The sequence below is a fragment of the Schistocerca serialis genome, chromosome 1 (genome assembly GCF_023864345.2).
Source record: "Schistocerca serialis cubense isolate TAMUIC-IGC-003099 chromosome 1, iqSchSeri2.2, whole genome shotgun sequence".
In the NCBI taxonomy this organism is placed as follows: Eukaryota; Metazoa; Arthropoda; class Insecta; order Orthoptera; family Acrididae; genus Schistocerca; species Schistocerca serialis.
The window spans coordinates 885,257,171-885,283,795 of record NC_064638.1 but is presented as its reverse complement, the minus strand read 5'-3'; the positions used below and the strand labels follow the sequence as shown (position 1 = coordinate 885,283,795).

Here is a 26,625-nt window from a genome sequence, read left to right as displayed (position 1 = left end):
TTCGGATGGCAGACTCTATGGACAAAAGATTATCAGTGGTAGAGCCGCCCTGACATGGAGCCAGCAAGCCATGTGACTCCAGGACCCAACCCAACCATTGACATACCATACGTTCCAGTAGCTTACAAAGAACGTTGGTGAGGCTGACGGGCCAATAGCTATCCACATCAAGTAGGTTTATACCAGGTTTGAGCACCGGAATGATGGTGCTCTCCCACCATTGCAATGGAAAGATGCCATCGCACCAGAGCCGGTGGAAGACGACGAGAAGATGTCGCTTGTAGTCAGATGAGAGATGTTTAATCGTCTGGCTGTGGATGCAATCAGGCCCAGGAACTGTGTTGGGGCAATGTGCAAGGGCACTGAGGAGCTCTCATTCTGTAAATGGGGCGTTATACGATTCACTGCAGCGTGCAGTGAATGAGAGGACATTCCCTTCCAGCAGCCGTTTGAGTGTGCAAAAGGCTGGGGGTAATTCTCCGACGCAGAGGCTAGAGCAAAGTGCTCAGAAAAATGCTCAGCAATCGCATTTGCGTCGGTACAAAACTCGACATCTATGGTAACACCGGGAACAGCTGTTGGGGCCTGGTACCCGAAAAGACATCTGATCTTTGCCCGGACTTGGGAAGGTGACATGTGGCACCCAATGGTGGAGACTTATCTCTCCCAACACTCCTTCTTCTGTTGTTTGATAAGGTAGCGAACATTGGCACAGAGCCGTTTAAAGGCTATGAGGTGCTCCAGGGAAGGGTGCTGCTTATGCCGCCGTAGAGCTCACCAACACTCCTCAATTGCTTCAGCAACTTCCGGCAACCACCAAGGGTCTGCCTTACACCTCGAGCACTCTAAAGAGTATGGGATCACATTTTCTGTCGCAGAAACAATTGCGCTAGTCACCTGCTCAACCATCACATTGAAGTTACTGTGTGGGGAAGATTCAGTGGTGACAGCAAAGGTGAAAGTTCCCCAGTCCGCCTTGTTCAAAGCCCATCTGGGCAGGCGCCCGTGTGCCTATGCTGGGGCAGTGACAGGAAGATGGGGAAGTGGTCACTACCACAGAGGTCATCATGTGCTCTCCAGTGGATAGATGGGAGAAGGCCTGGGCTGCAAATTGATAAATCAATGGCTGAGTAACTACCATGAGCCACACTGAAATGTGTGGCGGCCCCAGTATTTAAGAGACAGAAATCGAATTGTGAAAGTAACGTTTCGACATCTCTGTCTCGGCCAGTAAGCATGGTACCACCCCACAAGGGGTTATGGGCATTAAAATCTCCCAGAAGTAGGAAAGGTTTAGGGAGTTGATCAATCAGTGCAGCTAATACATTCAGGGGTACTGCACCATCTGGAGGAAGATATACACTGCAGACAGTTATTTCCTGTGTCATCCTTATTCTGACATCCACAGCTTCAAGAGGGGTTTGAAGGGGCATATGTTCACTACAAACCGAGTTTAGGACATCAACGCAAACTCCATCTGACATTCGATTATAGTCGCTACAGTTCCTGTAATATCCCTCGCAGCAGCAGAGGGCAGGGGTCCGCATTGTTGGGAACCAGGTTTCCTGGACAGCAATGCAGATAGTAGGTGTAAAGCTTACCAGTTGCCGTAGATCAGCCAAGCGATGGAAAAAACCGCTGCAATTCCACTGGAGGATGACACTGTGAGACTGGGAAGGCATGGAACATTCTATGAGGCAGTTTACGCCTCAGAGTCACCTGCTTCCACCAATTTATTGCCTGACCAGTCTATATCCATTGTGTCTGAGGGTCTGGCGAGAACTAGGTGCTCAGCGGACACCAAAATCTCCACCCCATCCTCAGCCACAGAGCTTGTAGGTAGCGGTGGTGTGGGTGCCACCGCAATTTCCTTGGGTTTCCCTGGCTGGGAGGACTTCACTGGCTCGGTCTCTGGGACTGAGGACGAACATGAAGCCCTACGACCAGCTGCTTTTGGGCTCTTCAGCCACTGGCGGATGTAGTCTTTCCCACTAGAAGAAACCTGAGAAGGGAGTGAACCTTCCTAGTGAGAGATGCTGAAGAAGACTTATGCTTCTCTGGCTTAGAAGTGGGGATGGATGCCCTGATGGTTAGGGGGGGTGTCGCTCTCGAAGTAGGTGGTGCAGGAGCATCGGAGGGAAATGCCCCCCACCATCAAGGGGGCAGGTGTAGTCTTCCGGCTCTGAGAGGTGACCTGGGTTGGTGGAGCTGATGGCACCAGAACTGTTGTAGCGGCGGCGTAAGACGATGTCATACGCACAGGATGCAGGTGTTCAAACTTTCGCTTAGCCTCAGTGTAGGTCAGTCTGTCCAGCGTCTTGTACTCCATGATTTTCCTTTCTTTCTGGAGAATCCTGCAGTCAGGCGAGCAAGGTGAATGGTGCTCTCCGAAGTTGACATAGATGGGATGCGGGGCACATGGAGTATTGGGATGTGATGGGCGTCTGCAATCTTAGCATGTGACGCTGGAAGTACAGTGGGAAGACATATGGCCAAACTTCTGCCACTTAAAGCACTGCATCGGGGGAGGGATATAGGGCTTTACATCACACTGGTAGACCATCACCTTGACCTTCTCGGGCAATGTATCACCCCCAAAGGCCAAGATGAAGGCACCAGTGGCAACCTGACTATCCTTCGGACCCTGGTGGACACGCTGGACAAAATGTACACCTCGCCGCTCTAAATCGGATGCAAAAGAAGGTCTCCATAAAATATGATACCCTGGACCATATTTAAGCTCTTATGAGGTGTGATGGTTACAGAAACATCCCCCAGCTTGTCACAAGTGAGTAACTCCCATGACTGGACAGAGGATGCTGTTTTGATCAAGACTGACCCAGATCTCATTTCAGACAAGCCCTCCATCTCCCCAAACTTGTCCTCTAAATGCTCAACAAAAAACTGAGACTTCACCATCATGAAAGATTCCCCATCAGCTCTCGAACATACAAGGTACCAGGGCGAATAAGATCCACTGCCATCCTTAGCCTGACGTTCCTCCCATGGTGTGGCCAGGAAGGAGAACGATTTGGGGTCGTACTTCTGTGCGTTGAATTGAGCTCATGATCACTTAGAGACTGTTGGTGTTTCACCACCAGCAAGAGATGATGAACTATGCTTCATTGCGAGGATGGGTGTCTACCCCTTGGCATACGAGGGGAGTTAACGGTGCAGGCATCAGCAGAGCGATCCCTGTGTGGTCAGAGTGCTACAACCAACAGGGTACGGACTGGCTACTGTGCTGAATATCGAGTGCAAAGAAGCCCATGGTCATCGTCGACGCAGAAATCAACACTGCATAGTGCATGGTGGAAAATGCACCCAGGAAGGTGTCCTCGCCCAAGAGATGGAGAATGGGCAGGACGGCAATGCGACGACGAGAAAATGGGCTAAAGACCTCAATGCACGATGGACACAATGCACCTTGTAAGGTGCCCTTGCCCAATTGGCTCGCTCTTTGGGAAAATTTTGAAGAATGGAGGTCAAACCCTACAGGGGACCATCACATAATGGGCGAAACGTGTGAAACTCCCTTTAGTCACCTCATACGACAGGCAGGAGTACCTCGGGCCTATTCTAACCCCTGGACCGCAGGGGGTGTAAATGATGTAGTTGTCTAGAAAGTAGCAACACCAGAAGGCAACAGTGATTTGCAAAATGACCTGCAGAAGATTGATGTATGCTGCAGTCTGTAGTAGGTGACCTCGACTGTAAATAAATGTAACATATTGCTCGTACATATCAAAAGGAAATTACTACTGTAAAACTACAAAACTGATGATAAATTGTTGGAAACAGCATATACTGTAAAATATTTAGAAGTAATTGTCCAGAGCGACCTTAAGTGGAATGACCACATAAAACAAACGGTAGGAAGAGCAGATGCCAGAAAGATTCACATGAAAATTTTAAAGAAATATAACCCATTTGCAAAATAAGTGGCTTGGAAAACACTTGTTTGACCAATTCCCGAGTACTGTTCATCAATTTTGGACCCTTCCATGGTAATACTGATAGAAAAGATACAGAAGATCCAACAAAGAATGGTACATTTTGTCATGGGATTCTTAATCGGTTTGAGAGCATTACAGAGATGCTCAACAAGCCCCAGTGGCACATGCTCCAAAAGAGACGTTGTGCATTACGGAGAGGTTTACTATTCAAATTCCAAGAGAGTACTTTCCAAGAAGAGTTGGACAGGATATTACTTCCTCCCACATACATCTCGTGAAATGACCACTATGATAAAATTTGAGAAATTAGAGCTAATACAAAGGCTTATCAACAATCATTCTTCCCGCATGTCACTCACATTAGTTAGTGATATTGGAAGTACCATCCACCATGCACTATCGAGTTCTTGCAGAGTACTGAAGTAGATGTAGATGATAGGTGTCATGAAAAACCACTTACAGATGACTGTATTGTGCACCCTCAATAGACACAAGTAGTCACTTCTGTATTTCAAATGAGACCCTCTGGTCGACAAATCAAGTGCACATATATTTCACTCAACACTACTTAACAGGATCCTCTGCAAGACACCTAACACTGGAACTCTTGTGCCTACCCAGACCTAGCTGAGAGAGCAGTCCATGTTTCCTTGCAAGGAAAATTGGCAACAACCTACCTCTCAACCAGAGATGAGCACAATTCAACCATATTTTGCTCTGCAAAGTGCCTTGATAGCAGAGCCATCTGAGGTGCACCACGTGTCATGACAGTTCTCCACCACATCCCAAGACAATCACTTTAACATGGCCAGCATGTCTTCAAATATTCAACCCACAGTCAGCTAATCCTGCAGCTGCACACAGCAAGCACACTGCCTATCCATCTTACTAGTTTTGTACAGTTTACAAGAAGCCCTGGTTTCCCTACGAAGCTGGTTATGAATATGCAAAACTGCTTGCTCCCCAAGACCTGAGGCTGATACATTTTAAGATATTCAGTGCCTTCTGGGTTCAGGCACCATACACGTGATTCTGTTTATAGCTATGGCAAAGAGGGTAACAGTTAAAACACTGCCCCACAGGACACTATTCTCCTGCTCTAAATGATCTGACAGTGTGTCTCCAAATTGGGACCTAAAAACACTGTATGAAGATGGGGAAGAGGCCACGAAAGACTCACTGATGGAGTTACGGGAAACTACTGCATCTCCAAGTAATAGCAAACATCTTACCGATAGCAAAGACTATGCTGAGACAGTGAAGTTTATGTAGCGAAGCCTGCTGAACCTGCCGAATAGCTGCCTCTAACTGGATCAGGCTGTCAACAGTGGACTGAAATCTCTGGAATCTGCACTGAGATTGGCTAAGGAGTTGCCTGTTCTTTAACAAATAGAGCAGATGACATTTATCATTTGCTCCAGGGTCTTTCCTACACAGCTCCTTAAGGCTACACATGTGCGGTCCTTTCCTGGTTTGAGGAGAGGTATCAATATTGCCTCTCTCCATGACTTGAGAAACTGGCCTGTATGCCATATCAAATAAAACATTCAAGAAGGATTCCCTTTGATGCTACTGGCAAATGTCGAAGCATACAGTACCAGATACGGTCATGACCAAGTGTAGTATCATGAGTCTCAGATAGTGTCAATTCCAGCCCCCCCCCCCCCCCCTCGAGAGAAAGGGCAGTTTTAATACTCAGAATTATGGGATCTGAAGTCCAATTTGCCCTTCTCTGCAACTGCACAGTAGCGGCAAAATGTTAGATCTTGGCCGGAATCAGCAGTAGTCACTACAAAATTCTCCGCCATCATATTAGCGATGTCTCCAGGCACTGTTTCAAGACACCTGTTTCAGTACTGTTGCTGTTGGTAAATGACTGTATTTACTGGAAATCCTATGGGTGACTTCCTATACTTTTGTAGAACAAGTGGAATGCTTGCCACGACCTTTTTTTTGCTCTCTCTAATTACATGTCAAACACTGGCTCTCGTGACTCTACAGGCTGTGAGGGTGTCTGCTATTGGGCAGCATTTAAGCTGTCAAAGAGCCGCATGTCTGTCCCGGATTGCTAATTGGCTCTCAACATTCCACCAAGGTACAGGTTGCCACCTACGATGACCAAAGACTGTGGAATGGATGACTCAGTGGCACGATGGATTACTCGTGTGATGTGGTCTACCCATTTCTGTACACTGTCACACTGTTCAATGCTGAACAGCCTTCAGTTAGCCTTGCTGATCATACATTTTGGTAGCTTCTGTTCAAACAATCCACCATTCAGTATGTGGACTAACAGTGGAAACTGGTCGCTGGAATGAATGTCAACAGTTGCTTCCCACTGTGCTGAGTCTACAAGGGCTGGTGAGCAGAAAGAGATGTCGACGACTGAGGACGACCCAGTAGCAGCCAAGAAATGAGTGGGACTGCCTATGTTGAGGATGCACAGCACCTGATACAGCGTGAGGTTCTCCAAGATTCGGCCCCTGGGGCAAGAATGGTTTGAGTCCTAAACTATATTATCAGCCTTGAAATCACCCAATAGGAGAAACGGCCGGGTGGAGTTGTGCCTCCGAGAGCCTCATAGTCTATTGCACCATGTGGAGGTAAATATAGCAGGAAGCAAATAGTGATATTGTGAGTCCCATGGAAAGCAATGGCTGTTACTTAAAGGTCAGTAACCAAGGAGATAACAGAGGAGTGGTGTGTGTTATTGACAAACACAGCAACCCTCCCTTGGCTCTTTCCCCAGTCAGGTTATCCTTTCAATGGAGGACACAGCCCTGTAGCATAGGGGTCTCAGTGGCATTGAAATGTGTTTCCTGCAAACACAAGCATAGGGTGCATTCTTTTGTTAGAAGTTTCCGTTCCTCCACGTATGTCCTAAACCCATTAATGTTCCACTGTAGGATGGGAGCCACCTATCATGCGTCCCAAGGGGGTAGCACTTTCATGACATCAACATCATCGGACTGTGTACTTCCCGTCTCCATCAGTGGGCAATTCCTCACCTTTGACTTTGATTTTTTGGTCTGAGGGGGCTTTCGAACCACAACTGTGGAAGTATGAGTGGCAGAACTGGACAGAATCAATCTTTGGAGGGGTAGATAGTTTCACAACACTGACAACCACAGCCTTTTCTGAAGTTCTGGTGGGAGGGACAGGCTTCAAAATAATTGCTGTAGCACAAGTGCATTGACAAATGCAGATACTAGTGCTTGCACTAGAAACATCCATTTGTGTAACAGCACTGGCTTTCTGGACTGGCTGTTTCAGAACAGAAGCAAAGGAGGCAGCAAATATGGGGGCTGCATGGCCTTGTATATCTTTTTGGCTTCACCATATGGGATCCATTTTGTTGTTTTGATCCCTGTATCTTCCATTTTTCAATGAAGGGACCCTACTCCGGATAGGCCGAGCCCCAGAGCAATTCACGCACTTTGGAGGAGATGAACATCCGATTCCTTCATGGACGATCTTACCCCATTTGCCACAAGTGGCTTCTCCATTACAGCCAAGACTGGTGTGACCAAAGCACTGGCATTTAAAACAGCACTTTGAGTTGGGGATGTAGGGCTGCACGCTTAATTGAAGGAAAACTGTCTTAATATGCCCCAGGAATTCTGTGCTATTAAAAAGAGTTGGATGTGATCAGATCACCTTCAACGCTTTTCATGATATTCTGCATGCCTACAATGCCTTCTTGGGCCCACTAAACTTTCAGGTCTCTTTTAGGGATGTCCACAAGAACTCTTCATATCGCAACACCTTTACTGTAGTTTAAGGTGGTATGGAGCTCAGTCTCAATGGCGTATTCCCCAAGGGCTTTGGCCATCTGCAGGTTTGTCACTTGTTGAGAACTTGAGGTTCAACCAACAGCATCCCATTTCGCAACTGCTAAACAGATTTTAACATACCTGCAACCCCCTCTAAATCTTTTGTATGTAAAAAGATGAGACTTTTTTGGAGCTCCCCCTTTTCCTTTTAAGTAACAAAAGTACATTTTGATTAGCAGCATGTCTTCCATTACTGCAAATACTAGAATTCTGAAAGACTTCTGAGTTGGGTGAACTGGCTACATGAGCCCTCTTATTGGATTGGGTGTTTGTACTTTTCAGCAGCCCACCATTTTCTGCTGGGAGGAGGAAGAGAAAATTTTGGAGGAACCATCTCGGTCCCACGAGCAGCTAGAGAAATACAAGTCCCTCTACACACAGCCCTGCGTGCCTACATAAGCCTTATACAAGTGAAGTGTGGCAGGTTCCCCAAAGGTATCTCATCAATGCGCAGCACACTTTGAGATTAAGGGATTTTTACCATCCTCGTGACCCGGGCAGTCAAGCGAAGATCCTCATTCCCTGTGACACACAATGCTCCACCACCACACTGCACGGTGGTCACTGAAGCGTGCCAGAGCTTACAGTAACTGAGGACTGGCAGCACTTACCAGTCCTCAGCTCAGGAACACTGGGCTCGCCAAAGCCATACCCAGCAAATGAAAGCTGAGCCCCTAAGGGTTGCAGCAGTTGTTACCAAAGCAGACAGCCCCATCTATCAAACATCTTTCTAGTATAGAGGATTCAAACCCCGATGACAGGCACCCTCTTCAAAAGCAATTCTCAATGATTGAGCTGCAGAGAACTTTCTACCTCTGGTAAACATACTACCCTGACCGAGATAATATCCACTACAATATGCCTTCATTTCTGTCATATGAAGGACAATACCTACTCCATATTTACCATAAAATGTTGTCGAAACATTACAACACAGTGCACCCAAAATAAGCAGGGTGGTACCTGTACTCAAACCCAGGAAAAATCTTGGTTTGGTGGTATCATACCGATCAGTAACATGACTATGATGTCCCTCCAAAGTTTCGGAAAGAATGGTCAAATCTGGTTAGAATTGTGGTTTAAATACCATACCCTAGGAATCACATGGATTTTCACAAAGGAAAGAGTACTGAAAATGATTTTTCTTCCATGGGGGACCACAGTCATATAGAATTTTTTGCCATTTGACTATAGACTGTTCATTTATTTCACATGATCATGTTTTTGGCCATTCTCAAGTGCATGTCGAACAAAAAATTAATAAAGTATACATGTCATACTGTGCAGGGCACAGGACCAAGAACTTATTACGTATTTGAAAACATCACTCACATGTTACAATATACCTGACCTGTCTACATGATACTTGTCATTATCGAAAAAACATATTTGTGGTCTTATAGAGTAGTTGTTGTATTACAGGATCTGAGTACATACTGAATATACATGTCTTAACATCACACGATGCACAGATGCGATGAATTTAGGTCACATAAATGTACTGATTTCAGTATGGCTTATTGTGTGTTAATGGTTATTCATTGCACATGATGTAAGCCATATTATGTACCTTCGATATAGACTCATATCCTGTAATGCAACAACTAGGCTGTAAGACCAGAAATATGTTCTTTCAATGATGACATGTCACACAGATAGGTCAGATATATTATAAAATTTAAGTAATGTTCTCAGATATGAAAGACTTCTTGTTCCTATGCCCTGCACTGTATGGTATGTTCACTTTATTAATTTTCAGTTCAACGTGGTTAGTTACATAGAGCTATACTTCAGCTGAAACAGACCCCAAGCTTTGTTTCTGGCCAAAATAGTGCCTACAATAACATAGAACTGCTAGTGCTAACCATAAAACTAAAGGAACAATGCCTACCCAAAACATCTGCAGAACACCTGTTATCTTTTTTCTCTGACCAGTTTCTACTTGTAGTACATAAAGGACATGTGATAGGACCACAAATTACAAAGCATGGGGTTGCTGCAAGAATTTGTTTTGGCACCCCTTCCATTTCATATCTACACCACTGACCTACATGGTATATATCCAGGAAAACGTGAAAGTTTTGCCGTACGCATAAAATATATGTATTTACATGGAAATTATATCCCTAGAAGACTGCAAGTCACAACTGACAAACTCAAGAAGTGGCTCACAAGCAATGGACTGGATACATCCACAGCTAAATCAAATGCAGTGTTGTTTTTGAGGCACAGAGCAAATCTGTCAGCAATAATAGTACTAGATCTGTACCACTCCCCTTCCAAGATGGTAGTCAAAAGCCTGGTACTCTTCATCGACCATAAGCTAAACTGGAATAGAGACACAAAATATGTGGCTAATAAATGTAAGATGGCTGTCCACATAATTAGTGCTACGACAGCACTTGGGAGGGGCTGGAATTTTGGCACAGCACCAACACTTTACTGTATAATGCAACATCCAATTATTGATTGTTGGAGTGGTCGTTATTGATCTGCAACTGAAACTGACAGTTACCTGAGCAGTATTAATAAATGCCAATATAAAGCACCAAGAGCTTCTTTGGGAGCAATGCTCTCCACCCCTACCAATGCACTCTTGGTTGAAGCACATGAACCTCCAACTCATCTATAAGCACAAGAAACTCCAACTCGTCTATGCCAGCATTATCTCTGCAACAAATTTCTTCTTAAAAAGAATCAATATGAATCCAACAATCAAATTGATCACCTCAAATGTAATTATACGGGCCTTAACTGGGTGCGTCTGGATCACTACAACTCTCCCTCCTCTTGTCCAAGTGTATCCAAGGAGATGTAAAAGAAGGACATTAGAGTACCTAGACCAAAGAGTTTTAGCACCCCACTCTCAGTGAAACTCCCTAAGGTGAACATAACAACTGGCATTACCTCTGACAATGAGGCTCACTTTAACAATATAACTTTGGCACAGTTTTTAAGACAGCATCCAGAGGCAATATGTATCAGTACTAATGGCTCCAAAACCAGTGACTCTTTTTGAAGCATCTACTGTAACAGTACTTACAAATTTTAGCACCTGTTTGACTGGAAACCTCACTGTACACAACATTATCGTAGTGTTGGAACTGATGCGTGAAGAGGGCCATTTCATTAATTTCACTTGGATGAAATCAAACTGTTGGGTTACTAACAATGAAGATGTTGACCACTTAGTGGGGTGGGGGGGGGGGGGGGGGAGAAAAAAAATGAGCTGCTGTGACAAGGCATACCACCTGCACTGCAAGACCAAGTAGGGATTACCAATACGCTACAAACAGATGCATGATGGAAGACTGGCAATGGGAATGGGAAGAAATAAAAAGATAAAGCCAAGATGTATGCAATAATTCACCTATTGGTCCCCTATTCCATGAAATCTCACACAAATTCAATGCCTAGGCAACTCCCCTCTTTAATGGCCAGGTCTGTCTAAGTATGTGTTCTACCTACAATGTGCGTATGAGTGCAAACAAACAAATCCCTGTATATGAACTGGCTGCAAGGTGTAAGCTAAAGGCCAATAAATTCAATTAAAAAAGTTAAATAAGAAATCTCAATGCTGAGTAAGTTCCTGGGCACTGTACATTTTTGCACTGCAGTCAGGCAGCTAGCAGAAACATTGTATCACACTTTTATTTTTTTCAGTAACAGAATTTCTTACACACACACACACACACACACACACACACACACACACACACACACACACACACACACACACACACACACAGAGAGAGAGAGAGAGAGAGAGAGAGAGAGAGAGAGAGAGAGAGAAAGAGAAAGAGAAAGAGAGAGAGAGAGAGAGAGAGAGAGAGAGAGAGAGAGAGAGAGGGAGGGGGGGGGGGGGCAAAATGATCAAAAACAATCTGAGAAGCTTGAAAGAGTATTGCAGGGTAGGTTATGCTGAGGAAGAATTGTGAAGAACAAACAGATGAGATATTGTGTCATTTCTGAGCTAATTAGCATTGAAATTAGCCAATGAAGCTGTCGTACATGCAAATTCAAGCGCCCTGCCTGAGACAGTGTCACCAAACGCGTTCTTCATTTGGCTTCCTAAAACCGAACAAGAAACTGAATTTGTGCACTGAACTACCTGATTGGCTAACTTCAATGCTAATTAACTCTGAAATGATGCAACATATAGAATTTATTCCTTAACTATTATTTCTCAGTTCAACTTAATCTGTAACACCCGTACAAGCTTATCAGACTGTTTCTGAACACACTGTGTGTGTATGCAGAGAGAGAAGGAGGGAAGGAGGGAGGAAGAAAATCATTCAACTTGAAAATAAAGTGACAAGTAACAGACTAACTCACAGAAGGAAAGAAGTCACCTCTTGACTATAGTACAAAATAGCAGCTTACAGCCCGTCACAAAAAAGACAAATGTATTAGCTGAACCATACAGAAACATTAATTATCGTTAGTTAGGTTCGACTGACTGACCCTAGAATAGTGGATATTAAAGCAATAACTGAATTACAAAAAGTTATTACACTAGTTATCTCTAATTTTGTGTTATTACCACAATATGCTGGCGGTGCTCATCTAAGCGTTGTTCTTTCCTCTTTGTTGCTTGAAGTTCTTCTTGCTGTACCTGGTGCCATATTTGATGCTCTCCTAATAATGCCCTCGCCTGCACCTCCTTCTCTATACATTCTCGCCGCAACTCCATTTCCTTTTGACTCAAACTCGCTAAAGTATTCATTTTCTGAAGGCGTGGCTTTACCGCATCCTGAAATTAAGATATGCTGATCTAGAGTACATTAGGATCCAATGTATAAGGGGAAGGTGTTAGTAGGAGGGAAGATATGACACCACCAGCATTGTACTACAATTGTTTGGTCAAGTGCTTGGCACATTCCGCAATGTCTTTCAACATCCTGTCATTTTTGTCTCCTCTGTTTCAGCCATTTGAGGCAAGGGAAACAAGCCTCATTGGATCTTCTGAACACCATCTTTGTGAGTACGTAGCAGAGAATAAAATGGCAGGTAGGCTGTACCTAAGTCTATATCATCATAGTTTGTGCCAAATTTTAAATAACAGCTCTGATATGTTGATTGCATTACAAAAAGAGCTTTGAGTAATTTGAAGTAGAAGGTTTATTAAATTTTGAAGGCAAGAACTCTTAAGTTTGACATAACATTGATGACAAGTTCATTACAGATGAAGCCCAAGCTCAGATGGAACAAGGATATTAGGGAAAGTAGCCATGCTCTTTTTTCAAATGAATCATCATAGCATTCATATTATGTAGTTTAGAGAATAGAGGGGGACAACAACCACAACAATCAAGAACAATCATGAAAACTGAAATATGAATGGTTAGGCAATAAATCAAGTTCCCTTAATGTCATTACCCATCTGACATTAACTGCTGGATACAGTTATTCTCCAGATTTCATCAGACATTATTGTCAATGATCAAATAAATTAGAAGATGTTTGGGTAAAAAAATTTTGAAGTTAGTATGCTGCCTGGAAAAGAAATTCAAGTTTATACTCACACTGAAAGTTAAAAGTTACACATTTTGCATATTTTAGGTAAAACTGCTGACATTGCAAACAATGGACAACAAACAGTGGACAACTAACAACTGCTGCATGCCCCAACCACCAATGAGTAATCAAACAAGCCACAAAATGTGATTGCTGTTTTTGGAGAGAAGGACAAAAAAAAATTTAGTTGTCAGAACTGAGAAGTTAATATTATTGTGATAATTTTTGAGATCAGGTGGCAATGTTGCATTCATTAGCAGATTAGATGTAAGCAAGCTGTCTACAATCACTTCAAGATTAGAAGTAGATATCAAACCTCGTGGACGTGTATGTTCGTATTTTGATTTGACGATATTTATGGTGCCCATGCGATATAATGTAAATAATCCCAATATGATTTTGACTTCTTTCTTAAGCTTACTACAGATTACTTTCTTGGGTCAAATGAATCTACCGATACCAAATGCCAGCTATATCATGTAACATCCCGATGGTGTGGTGTGAGACAACGATAAAAAAGAATGGAACATTGAAAATCTCTTTTTTTCTGTAATATAACCTAAGATCTAAGTAAGTTTGAAGAGTGACAATTAGGTTGCAAGTTGGAAAAACAGTACTGAACAGTCTTCTCCAAACAAACAGTATATTTTTCATTGAACTGGACTGCTCCTGCTCCATTTTTTCTGGGACACTGTCTAAACAATAACTTGTATCCTTCCAAAATCTGAGTACCTAGTCAATTTACAACTAATAATTCAACCAATAAACTGTAAAAATTTTGTATCTATAATACCAATATTTGAAAATTATGAAATAATTTGCAATTTTCAGATTTATGTTTCACAACAAGCCGTTACAACCCTCTAATGCGTGAGGACATGCAACTCTGTACAGTCTATCCAACAAGTATCGTATTTATCTTTACTCAGGATCATGAATGCTGTCTTGCAATTTGCAATCTCCAATATATTTTCCTTTGCATCACTTTGATATACCTGTTGAAGTGTGCATCAAAGATTATAAATGCTTGGGACAACTTTTGTTTGTACCTATGGTACTCTGTTCCCAGCAACTTACTTTGGCAATTTTTTCCTAATTCTTTCACAGCTAGAATTCCTTACCTATTAAATATCATCCATGTGTCTGTTGTTTTGCAACATGAATACAACTAATACCAATGCACAAACTTGGGGAACTTTTCAGTGGACTGAATGAATAGCAGCATTTCAAAAAATAAACATCCAGAATCTTTCTTGTTAGCTTGCTAAGCTACTACTTTACGATATATTAAGTTCTACAATCATAATTGACAAAGACCTTCTTATTTTCATCAAAATTGCCTGAATATGACTTGAAAAGACCTACAAGGGGAATCTTTAAATAAAACAAAGTTTTTCTTTCCTTACCAGAACGGCTTTCCATCTTTGTTGCTCCAAAAGGTAGTTGTTTATTTTCAAGGTACGTGTTGTCAGATCATCCACATCAGTGTTAAAACTTGAACTGTTCATGGTAGTTTGCTTATGTTTTTCAGGGCTCTTGTCCTTAGGCGAATCTTCTATTTCTGAAGTGTCCGTTTCATGTTCAATTCCGACACCATTCCTGTACGAGTTAGGACCAATTGTGATGGTGTCGATATCCTTACTTAGCTCTGCCGCTTTGTGAATAACAGAATGTCGAAATTTTTCGAGCTCCATGGCAGAGTCTTCCGCTTTCTGCAAGCAAGATAACATGGAATCATAAACAGTAAACATGTGCAAATAAGAGTGGTATATTGACATAAAATCCCAAACTAATTACTTGCGACGAGTAAAATTTAAAACTCCTATTTCGTGGTACTGGCATTTAATGACAATATTACTGTCACAAACAAATCAAATTTTATTTCTGTCAATTCGTCGAAGTACAACACATCCTCGTTATGAAAAGTGAAGTTTAAGGTCTAATTGCAATAACATCACCAAGGTACTACGGAGTAATGGCATGCCTCACACAAATTTACAAATTCATCTAATAGGCAAACGAATCGTCATGATGTCAAAACTCATAGTCTGTAGTCACTACCACTCATTTATTTTTGTTGATGTTTCAAAATAAACGAGTGAAATCACCGCCAGTCAAAGTTAACATGCTACAGTGCATTATATTAAGAATCTTTGGTCAAAGACTTCATACTATGAAGTAGTACAAAAACCAGTGCTGAAAACTATGTTGAAAAGATAGATTTTTTTTCAGAATGTAGAGCTGAAAGCGAAATGGAATATTAAAATTAAGGTTCTCTTTATTTAATAAGGTTCATTTTTATTAGTAACAAAATAAGCAAATTAAATTTTGTTTGTTTGTAATACGTTTAGTAAGAACTATCACAGAGTTTTGAAGGACGTTATTTAGATACACAATGACAAAATAGTTATGCAAGAACAATAAAGTTACTGGTATTTGGCATATGTCATCACTCTGCTTTCCAGGAGATGCGAAAGTTGCCCCTGACAAAAATATTGATTTAAAGAACACACATCTTGTTATTAACATATTAATTACGATAGACGCAAAAATTACTTTTTCCGTTTGTATTCTTGTTTCCATAAAAAGAGGAAGGGAAACTTTTGGTTAAATGTTACATAGTAGGGGCAGTCTTTTTTTTCGTTATAACTATCTTTGGCTAAGATGGTACTAGAGAAGCCAGCCAATCAGAATCATTCGGTTTCGAGGTTTCGAACACACGTGCAGTCGGCGAAAACCTATAGCACGGAGTGATTATGGCTCTTGGTTCCCAAGTCGAAACAGCGGCGGAAAATGGAATTGATGAACCCAGCAGAAACGCTGTTAACAGTAAAAAAGAAGATACTGACTCGAGTTCTTCGGCGTCTCACAAAGGTCAGTCAAAGTTTAATTATCCGTAGCCGCAGACGACGTACAGCGGCAACCTTGATGATGTAACTGAGTATTTTACGCATCGAATTCTGTTTTGACGCTAAGGTTTTACTCATGTTGCGGTTTAGTTTTAAATAAATGAATAATCAGTATATTGTGAGATGTAAAAGCCATTAATCAAGGTGGGTGAAATCTACCAGGATAAGCAAATGAAAATTTGCTCCAAAGCTGGACTTGTATATTATTGCCCAATCTTAACTGAGGCATTAATGTTCGTTTATTTCTCCTCGTACTGCTTTCTTAGAGGTTATTTTGCCTCATTAGTCTAATAGTTTCAGTACTACAATGTAGAAACAAAGAAGGTATATTGATGTGAGATTGTTGTTAATATCTCCATCCTAACTGCGTTAATGTGTGTAATTTGCACCTTATCACGTGATATCAAAAGTGCCCCAACCCAAGGATGTATGGCCAAAACTTTAACCGATGATCCGCTAGTATCAGTTCAAATAACTAGTTCTGAGCCGGTACGATGCCGCAGTTGTTTTCTTTTTTGGTACGTTGGTTCAAAAAATGCTGGCTCATAAGGACAGCAGTTCTGATCTACAAACTTTTCCTTCGGCGGAATGCATTAACGAAAAATTACAGAAAGGAGGTCGCCTCATATATTGTTTAGTCAAACTTCCTTTCGTCAGGAGTAACATTGTAGCTTGGAGGACGAGTTAGTTTAAAAACTGAAGAGATGCTGTGTGCCTGTAGTAATAATTGCATAGAGCGTCCTTTCCGTTTATGAAACACTTTATTTTAGCGTCATTTGTGAACTGCGGCTATCTACTGGATTACGTAACGAAGTACCGTCGGTTCACTCTCTTGGGAGTGTGTACGGAAGTCTCTGTGGAACAGTTTCAGCCACTTTGTGCAGTTGTGGTTATCGAATTGCGGTCTTTCCGCCTGTGCCCTACACGGAGGACACAGCGAGATTTCTGGCTTTGCGCCAAAGATCGTGACGACAACTGTGTCGCGCATGCGCCGAGTGCCCTGCGATCGAAGTCCACGGGCTGGCCGCTATATTGTTACACAGCGGTGTGATTATACAAGTACCTCTCGCAACCTCTTGTGTCCGTCATTTAGCCTGCTGACGGCAGAGAGTGTGTTTGGGTGTCCCAAAACGAATGTGTTGGGCGAAAGGGCACGGGTTAATCGAAATGTTACACGTTCTGTTTAAAACTGCGTTCAAGTAGTGGAGTGATTCTTTGCTGCGAATTTTGTTGTGTACGGTACCTTACGAGCACGGTGTTTGGAAGTGATTTATTCGTTGCTGTGTCGAGTGTTGGAGATATCAGCAATAATGAAGTTATAAAAGAGAATATTTCATTTCAAACGAATTACAAAGATGAGTCTAGCACGACTGAGCGCAAGTGCCCCTCGCCGTAAATTCTGAATTTCAGTGTTCACTTTCGTTATCCACAACTGTTCTGTCCTTGCTTTACGGTTAGTAGATTTGTGTGCGACTGGACTAATGCTCTCGGTTTCGCAGTTCGTCTACAATTGTCGTAGTACGAAATACAGCGACACACACTTAACGACTGACGTGATAGTTTTATAGAGACAAACTTGATTTTAACACATTTAGTCATCTATTACTTTTCTTATGTAGTCTTTCTAAACAAATTTGCAGAGTTGGTATGAACAGTCGTGTAAAAAATGTCGTGTTTTTTAGGGAGCACTGAACAACTGTTTTGGTAATTGGATGGTTTCTACGTTTATTGTATTAAGGGTAATGTTTGTTAAAGTCCGAAATTTACGTGCTTAGTACAAACATTGCTATAACTATCGGTAACACATGAATGAATGCTTCACTTGAGCAACAATAAGGAAGAGCAATTGATTAAACTTTTCAGAGGATATCTCTGGCGGCGAATTATTTCGAAGAAATACGGAAAACAGCTACGAACATTTTCTTGGAAACAGTCCCATCAGTTGTCTTTTTTCTGACATGTAAGACCCTGTATATGTGAGTTTCGTATGTCCGCCGATGGACAAATAGCAGTAGACACATCTCCCTATTGTTAGTAGTAGCCTGTTTTTTTTTTAATTGTGTAGAGTGTGTTATGTTTGATACTTGTTGAATGAACAGCTAATTCCAGTCTCCGCCCCCCCCCCCCCTGGTGTTTTTGTGGTGTATTTTTCTTTATTGTAGCCATTGACCATGGATGAGTTGTGTGTACATGTTTTGATGTATCAATTCTGTATATCGTGGGAGCTGTTCTCTGTCGTCGGACTCACATGTAAGTTTGAGTTTTTGACGACCTAGTGAGATTATCAACAAACATTGTAGGGGAGAATTTCAGAGGTGAGGGGAAGTGCTTGGTTACTGCTGAATTCATCTCATAAAATTCGAAGAGTGATAAAACATCTCGAAATGAAGACCCATTTATTGTACTTCCTCAAAATAATTCCCTCTTCACTCCGTACATAAGTGTGTGTGTGTGTGTGTGTGTGTGTGTGTGTGTGTGTGTGTGTGTGTGTGTGTTTTGAAAACAAACAAATATTCTGACACTGTTTCAACCAGTATCTGTATATTTTATGTAATTGTGTGTTGGCTTAATGGCGTAAGGTAACGGGCGATAAATTATATTAAAAGAACTTTGCGCCTATAGCAGCTAAATGATTAGAACAAATCTGTATCCATGGTGTTGGGGTGAGATCTCGATTACGTAAGAATAGTTTTAATCCCGTTGCGACCCAAGGCAAGTATTGTTATGTGCACCGATTTCCAGGTTCAGCTGCCAGTAAAAAAAAAAAAAGTGCCAGAGATTCAACACTCTTTCTTGATAAGATGCGATTTTCATGTTACAACAAATGGTACTTTTCACGCTTTCACTCTGTGTCCTTTCTTGTCCAGAAAGTTGGCATGTAGGTATTAATTTCTTCTTCAATAAAATACACGCTGTGCGAATTCTGTACCATTTCTCTGCACGAAAAGCCTTTGTCATTCGAACCTCCTTACAGATCAGAGTTAGCTTCATCACGTAATGCTGATGTGAAGAATAGTGACTTGTAGCCACATGCAGCCCGATGGCTTCATCTGTTTGGTGATGTCGGACACCTCTCACCCTCCAATTTTTTCCGGCTGCGATAATATTCTCATCACTGAAGAAAGTGTTCACCCAGAACGGGACACGCCCGTAATGTTCGTTAAACTCTCTGGGTGTCAGACTTTTCCAAACACGGAAGGAATTTCATTAGAGCATTAATCACTTCAGGGTTTCGGAAAATCGCACCGCTTATCTGCTCGCCATTATCCTTCATACGCTTTCTCTTGATACCCACTGTTCAATTGCTAGTTCATACTAGATATGAGCGTCTCGAGCTGTTGACTAAAAGATATTTACGGACAAGTGTGAAGGCGATCTTGCATTCATGATTTTTTACGCTGTCGAACATCCATGCAGGAACGCGCTTGTTCAACGGAAGAATAATTGCATATACCACCAGGGCCATATACTCACTCCGTCCTTTTACGAGCTTAAATGCGTATGTTCTTGCTAGCGACTAACCATTAAAACATAAAAACACAAAAGCGTCTAATAAATAAATACTTGGACCATATCATCGTTGTTAACGACAAGAAATGCAGTTTCTTGGTAGTTCTTTAACTTGAGACCACCCGCAGACTTACTGCGTCTCAATGAAAGATAAGGTCTGCTTCGACTTTCCCTGCAAACTGCGTATTTTTTGTACTATTACGGCACTCGTAACTCTTTAACAAATATTTTGAAGACTCATTTCTGGAATTCCGCTCTGCTATTCGTATATGTGTTAAGTGGCGACCTTCGTTTCAAAAATTCCTCGTGATTGCCGGATGTGTGAAATAGTGGTTTAACTGTTAACAGTAACCCCAACCTTTGATTCTTTAAACAGTCGATCTACCAGGTACAAAACAGCTTCAAACGTCTGATTACTTTGCAGACGAGTTAATGTGTCAATATGTTAAGCATGTAAGCCGGAAAACGTTTTGAAGAGGTTGGAAGTTATCTTTAAGGTTGTTGGAAGTCGCTAAGTGCTCTCTTCATCAAACATTGGATGAATAAAGTCCGGATAATTTGTACCCAAGAGTTACGCTTCCTCGAGATACACAGTTTTTAATTCTAGTACTTGTCTTATTGTGTTAGACCTTAAACAAAAGATTTTGCCTCTTAATGAGGGTTTCATGACAGCATTTTAAAATTTTAAATTTGGTCAGTAATTATATGAACCACTGAAAATCAAATTTTCGTTGTCCCTGGAAGCCGTTAGGTAGGCAAACTGCATCGCGAACCAGGTTATTCGCTTTTGTAGAACAGCATGGTCGATTTTGGAGGAAGTTTACAGTATACATGTCATTAACCACTATAGGGTTAAATTAGCATATAATTCTGATACTGTACATTTCAAACAAACTTGCCTGTAGTCCCAGAAAATTAATATAAGCGGAAGTAGATAAATAAAATCATTCACTCATTTGCAGCGTCTGTCCTGAGATCGATAGTCGTTACATCATTCACGCGTCATAGATTCATGAAGTACATTGTATTTGTTTTCGTTGCTAGTGAAGATCATCTTTACACGAGTTTCTGTGTGGAACAACGTGTAAAATAGTTTGCCACATAATGAAACACACATTAGTCGTAAAAACTAACTCTTCGCTTTGTAAAATGGTTAGCATCCGATTTGTGGTTTATAAAGAGGGAGCTTCCTGAATGTTCTAGCCCATATATCTGCTTATGCGCTTGCTACCGTCGTGTCCGATGGCGAGCGATATACTATCTCACGACGCTATCTTTCATTTACGTATCTCTGCCTGCTCTGACAATGTAATTGGATTCATTTAGAGCCAGATGATTTGCAACTAGGTTACCACTTAAGTCCCCAAATGCAGTTTTACGTTATATTGGTTGCAGCAGCTCCTCTAGGAAGAAGAAATTGTCGCGAAAGAGGAAATCGTTGCTGGCCGAATCAAAGCTATCCAAAGACTGTCGGAAAAAAAGTTACACTAAACGTTAATAACAGAATACACATACGGTAGGTCGCAAGGAAATAAGTCACCCGGAACTTTTTCAGAAATTTTTACGACTATCTTTTCCGAATAGCCACGTTGACATCTTCTCAAAGTATCTCCCTTCAAACTCTGTATAGACGTTCTGTCCTCTAATAGCACTCGAAGACTTAGTTACGTCTCTTGAAGGAACGGAACAGTAGAATACACTATAGCACACCATTTGACGTAACTGTAGAATGCTACTCTAGCGATTGGAGTCTTCCTGTGGACATTACCCCTGAGTGCCGTCAGATATTAGGTAGAGCCCCCACCCCTCCCTCCCTGACCATCATCATTAGCGCCTAACTAAACTTCAGAAAAAATAATTTTCTCTGAACGCTTGTGTTTTGAAAAGTAAACGATATTTAGTTTCTGTAGGTGTTTACAAAACCGCGAACTAATGAGGCAATTGGTGGTGCTTAGTTAAAAACCTTTCTTTTTATAGAATGATGGAGTAGTTCTTAGTGCATCACGATTGCTACCTACAACTCCTCAGAAAGAATACTAACTGTTCACAATGAGGTAGAAACTTGGTACAAAATAGGGTTCCTCGACACCACTTCTTTCGCTAGCGACACCTGCTTCAACCATATCCTCAATATCATTTGATTGCTACTTGTTACTTCTGAATTATCAGAAACTGGATAACTCCTGGCTGCCAATGCTTTCCGTATGACCACTCCCTCTACTTCTACTACTACTACTACTACTACTACTACAAATACTAATAATAACAATAACCGAGCGAGGTGGCGCAGTGGTTAGACACTGGACTCGCATTCGGGAGGACGACGGTTCAATCCCGCGTCTGGCCATCCTGATTTAGGTTTTCCGTGATTTCCCTAAATCGCTCCAGGCAAATGCCGGGATGGTTCCTTTGAAGGGCACGGCCGACTTACTTCCCTAATCCGATGAGACCGATGACCTCGCTGTCTGGTCTCCTTCCCCAAAAAACAACAACAACAACAACAATAATGTGTAGACCGTACAACAGTGTAGCAGTGTAGTAGCCATTATATAGTTACTGTTGTGCTGTCCTGTCACTTAGTTTATTCATTTATTTATTATGGTTCATTGCAAGATCTACCTATGAATCGGAGTAGACATTTTATGATATATTGCAGCATATTTGATGTATTCTGATGGAAAAAATCGCAACACAAAAAAGTAATGAAATTTCGGGAATACATGGTTCTAGGTAACATGTTTCCGTCATTAACATTGCTAGATCACAGGTTAATGTAAGAATGAGATAAGCCATTGCAGGTGTGAAATGCTGGTACTTTAATAACTGATGTAACCGTCAGAATGTTAAATGCAAGCATGCATTGTGTTGTACAGGTGCTGGGTGTCTGTTTATGGAGCGCCGTTCCATGTTTGTTGCACTCGGTCGTTCAATACAGGGACTGTTAATGCCGTTCGTGGATGACGCTAGAGTTGTCGTCCGATGATGTCACATATGTTCTCAATTGGAGGCAGATCTGGTGATCGAGCAGGCCGAGGTAACATGTCCAGCAATCTGTAGAGCATGTTGTATGTGGACGAGCGTTGTTTTGAAAAACGCACCCTGGAATGTTGTTCATGAACGGCGCCATAGCAGTCATCGTGAGTGGGATCACCACGAGTGCTCCTGGTGTCATACTAAATGACATCCCAGACTACAACTGCAGGTGCAGGCCCAGTGCGTCTAGACCAGTGGTCGTCAAACTGCGGCCCGAATCAAGTATTCGTGTACCCCGCAATTCTCAGCCGTGTTTTATAACAATATACACTTGACAACTAACAGCCGAATCCAAAACGTCAACTAACGTTAACAGCTGTTCATTTGCTGCTTAGTAACAAAAAAATACTTACACAGCGAGTTAAGATTTTAAAATGTGCTTAATTTTAATCGATGTTGAATTTGTCCATGAGCTAAGTAAAGTTCGCCGCTTACCTCAGGGGTATAGGGGTCAAATAGCGCGGCCACTGCTGTGTTACAGCTGGAAACTCTCATTGTTTTGTCTTCCAGTACCGGCAACTCATGTGTGCGAGTGTAACGTAGTGATCAGATGCTACGGTATGAATTTTGAGACGGAAGTAACACGGATTTGTGAATGTGTTTTACAGAGACAGTCATTTTCAAATGGGATACTTATTTGCAGCAAGGAACATCACATTAATGATCTTACAATATAGTGCAATGAGTAGAAGAAAACTGACATTCAAATCATATGTAATAATGTCTCATAGTGAATGATGCTTTGAAACATAAGTTGTTGTCGTTGCTGTGGTCTTCAGTCCTGAGTCTGGTTTGGTGCAGCTCTCCATGCTGCTATATCCTGTGCAAGCATTTTCATCTCCCAGTACGTACTGCAACCTACATCCTTCTGAATCTGCTTGGTGTATTCATCTCTTGGTCTCCCCTACGATTTTTACCCGCCACGCTGCCCTCCAATACTAAATTGGTGATCCCTTGATGCTTCAGACATGTCCTACCAACCTATCCCTTTTTCTAGTCAAGTTGTGCCACAAACTTCTCTTCTCCCCAATCCTATTCAACACCTCCTCATTAGTTATGTGATCTACCAATCTAATCTTCAGCATTCTTCTGTAGCACCACATTTCGAAAGCTTCTATTCTCTTCTTGTCTTATCGTCCATGTTTCACTTCCATACAAGGCTACACTCCATACAAATACTTTCAGAAACGACTTCCTGACACTTAAATCTATACTCGATGTTAACAAATTTCTCTTCTTCAGAAACGCTTTCCTTCCCATTGCCAGTCTACATTTTATACCCTCTCTACTTCGACCATCATTAGTTATTTTGCTCCCCAAATAGCTAAATTCCTTCACTACTTTCAGTGTCTCATATCCTAATCTAATACCCTCAACATCACCCGACTTAATTAGACTACATTCCATTATCCTCGTTTTGCTTTTGTTGATGTTCATCTTACATCCTCCCTTCAAGACACTATCCATTCCGTTCAACTGCTCTTCCAAGTCCTTTGCTGTCTCTGACAGAATTACACTGTCATCGGCGAACCTCAAAGTTTTTATTTCTTCTCCATGGATTTTAATACCTACTGCGAACTTTTCTTTTGTTTCCTTCACTGCTTGCTCAATATATAGATTGAATAACATCGGGGAGAGGCTACAACCCTGTCTCACTCCCTTCCCAACCACTGCTTCCCTTTCATGCCCCTCAACTCTTATAACTGCCATTTGGTTTCTATACAAATTGTAAATAGCCTTTCGCTCCCTATATTTTACCCCTGCCACCTTCAGAATTTGAAAGAGAGTATTCCAGTCAGCATTGTCAAAAGCTTTCTCTAACTCTACAAATGCTAGAAACATAGGTTTGCCTTTCCTTAATCTAGCTTCTAAGATAAGTCGTAGGGTCAGTATTGCCTCACGTGTTCCAATATTTCTACGGAATCCAAACTGATCTTCCCCAAGGTCGGCTTCTACTAGTTTTTCCATTCGTCTGTAAAGAATTCGCGTTAGTATTTTGCAGCCGTGACTTATGAAACTGATAGTTCGGTAATTTTCACATCTGTCGACACCTGCTTTCTTTGGGATTGGAATTATTATATTCTTCTTGAAGTCTGAGGGAATTTCGCCTGTCTCATACATCTTGCTCACCAGATAGTAGAGTTTTGTCAGGACTGGCTCTCCCAAGGCCGTCAGTAGTTCTGATGGAATGTTAATAAGTACAGTTACTTTAATTAACCATCCGTTCGCACAGACAACACAAGACTTAGGCAAAGCTGTGATACGACTTTGGGGTCGCGAAGTGGTCTGAATGGTGCCTATTTTTAACACTACGTGGGGGCCAGCTGACAACTTATCGCGCCCTTACCACAACTAGTCTACTAGACGCTTACAACATACCAATTTGTATATTTTACCAATTAATAATAAGATTGGTACATATGCTGCCCGAGGTGTCGTCCCTCAATGTCAATACTGGCTCTTGAACAAAAAGCTTTGACGACCACTGGTCTAGACCGCAGACAGGTTGGGTACAGGCCCTCAACTGCCGTCTGCTAACCAAAACACGACCATCACTGGCACCGAGGCAGAACCAGCTTTCATCAGAAAACACAAAAGACCTGCTCCCTGTCCTCCAGTGAGCTCTTGCTTGACATCACTGACGTTGCAAATGGCGGCATTTTGGGGTCAGGGAATTGCACGATACGGGGTGTCTGGCTCGGAGCTGTCCTTGAAATAACCGATTTGTGACAATGCGTTACGTCACTGAGGTGGCAACTGCTGCTCAGATTGCTGTTGCAGATGCAGTATGATGCGTCGGAGCCATACGCCGAACACTATGGCCTTCCCTCTCGGTAGTGCCACGTGGCCGTTCGGAGCCCGGTCTTCTTGCGACCAAATATTCTCGTGACCATCGCTGCCAGGAATCGTGTACAGTGGCTACATTCCTGCCAAGTCTTTCTTCAATATCACATGAGGGATATCTAATTTCTCGTAGTCCTATTACAAGACGTCGTTCAGTCAGTGAGGTGTTAATAATGGCATCTCTGTGGCCTTAAAGGCAGTTTTGACTAACATCAACATCAACTCACCTCACCACGTCCAGTCTCGAAGGTATCTAAAGCTCACGACTGTTACTGCGTGTATTTAAAACAAACCTGCTGTTCATCCTCATAGTGGCGCTCTTATCGCCACTCTTATGCGACTGGCGCGAAATGTGAAGACACATCATCTTTGAGATGTAGAAACACGCCCACCAACTTTAGTTTGTTACACAACTCCTTGTTGTTGCGATTTTTCCATCATATGTCTCAATTTCTTAATGTCATGGGATAATGTACGAAATATGTGTGTGTGCCTAGTGGGTGGATTATTTGAGGAGCAAGAGGACGCTCACACATGCATTTCAAAAGCTGTAACTTTCACCGCATTGTATCGTGTGTTAATGGTAGTACTAAGTAGTGTAATTATTGTTAACTTGTGTAACCAATATTACAATCTGACTAAAAGTGATAGTAGTAATGATCTTTTGAAAATAATTTTCATGATCAAAATACGATGGAACCATTTGGTTTTCACCCCTCAGGAGATAATTACCCCAGACTGGGAACCACTGATTTAGTAGGTATGACAGCAAACATGAACACATTCAGACGCGCTGCCGGGACCGTAACAGGTTGATTATAACGGTGACGTTCAGGGAACGCGAATGAGAGTTTCTGAAAGAAAGGCAACGTCTTCTTGCGAAACCCGGCAGGTTAAATTTAGAGAACCTGTATTCAAGGCTGCCTCCGTTTACATTTGGCATAGGAATCACGAGAGCAAGAAAAGAGAGATGAAAACTACTGAAGACTGTAGACAAGTGGAGTAGGACAAAAATCGCTAATA

At 42.0% G+C, this 26,625-nt stretch overlaps 2 protein-coding genes across 2 annotated transcripts in view; one reads left to right on the top strand and one right to left on the bottom strand.

The window, feature by feature from the left end:
* LOC126411125 (mRNA export factor Gle1) overlaps positions 1-15,434 on the bottom strand; it is a 125,016-nt gene extending 109,582 nt beyond the window's left edge. The window contains exons 1-3 of the mRNA XM_050081340.1: positions 15,104-15,434; positions 14,713-15,018; positions 12,333-12,542 (exon numbers count right to left, since the gene is read on the bottom strand). Coding sequence (XP_049937297.1) covers positions 12,333-12,542; positions 14,713-15,018; positions 15,104-15,148 — 561 coding nt within the window. The 5' untranslated portion in view covers positions 15,149-15,434. The remainder of the gene's footprint in view (positions 1-12,332; positions 12,543-14,712; positions 15,019-15,103) is intronic.
* A 586-nt stretch (positions 15,435-16,020) lies between these two features.
* Positions 16,021-26,625, top strand: part of LOC126411093 (clustered mitochondria protein homolog) — a 369,115-nt gene continuing 358,510 nt past the window's right edge. The window contains exon 1 of the mRNA XM_050081339.1: positions 16,021-16,180. Within this exon, the coding sequence (XP_049937296.1) occupies positions 16,063-16,180 (118 nt within the window). The 5' untranslated portion in view covers positions 16,021-16,062. The remainder of the gene's footprint in view (positions 16,181-26,625) is intronic.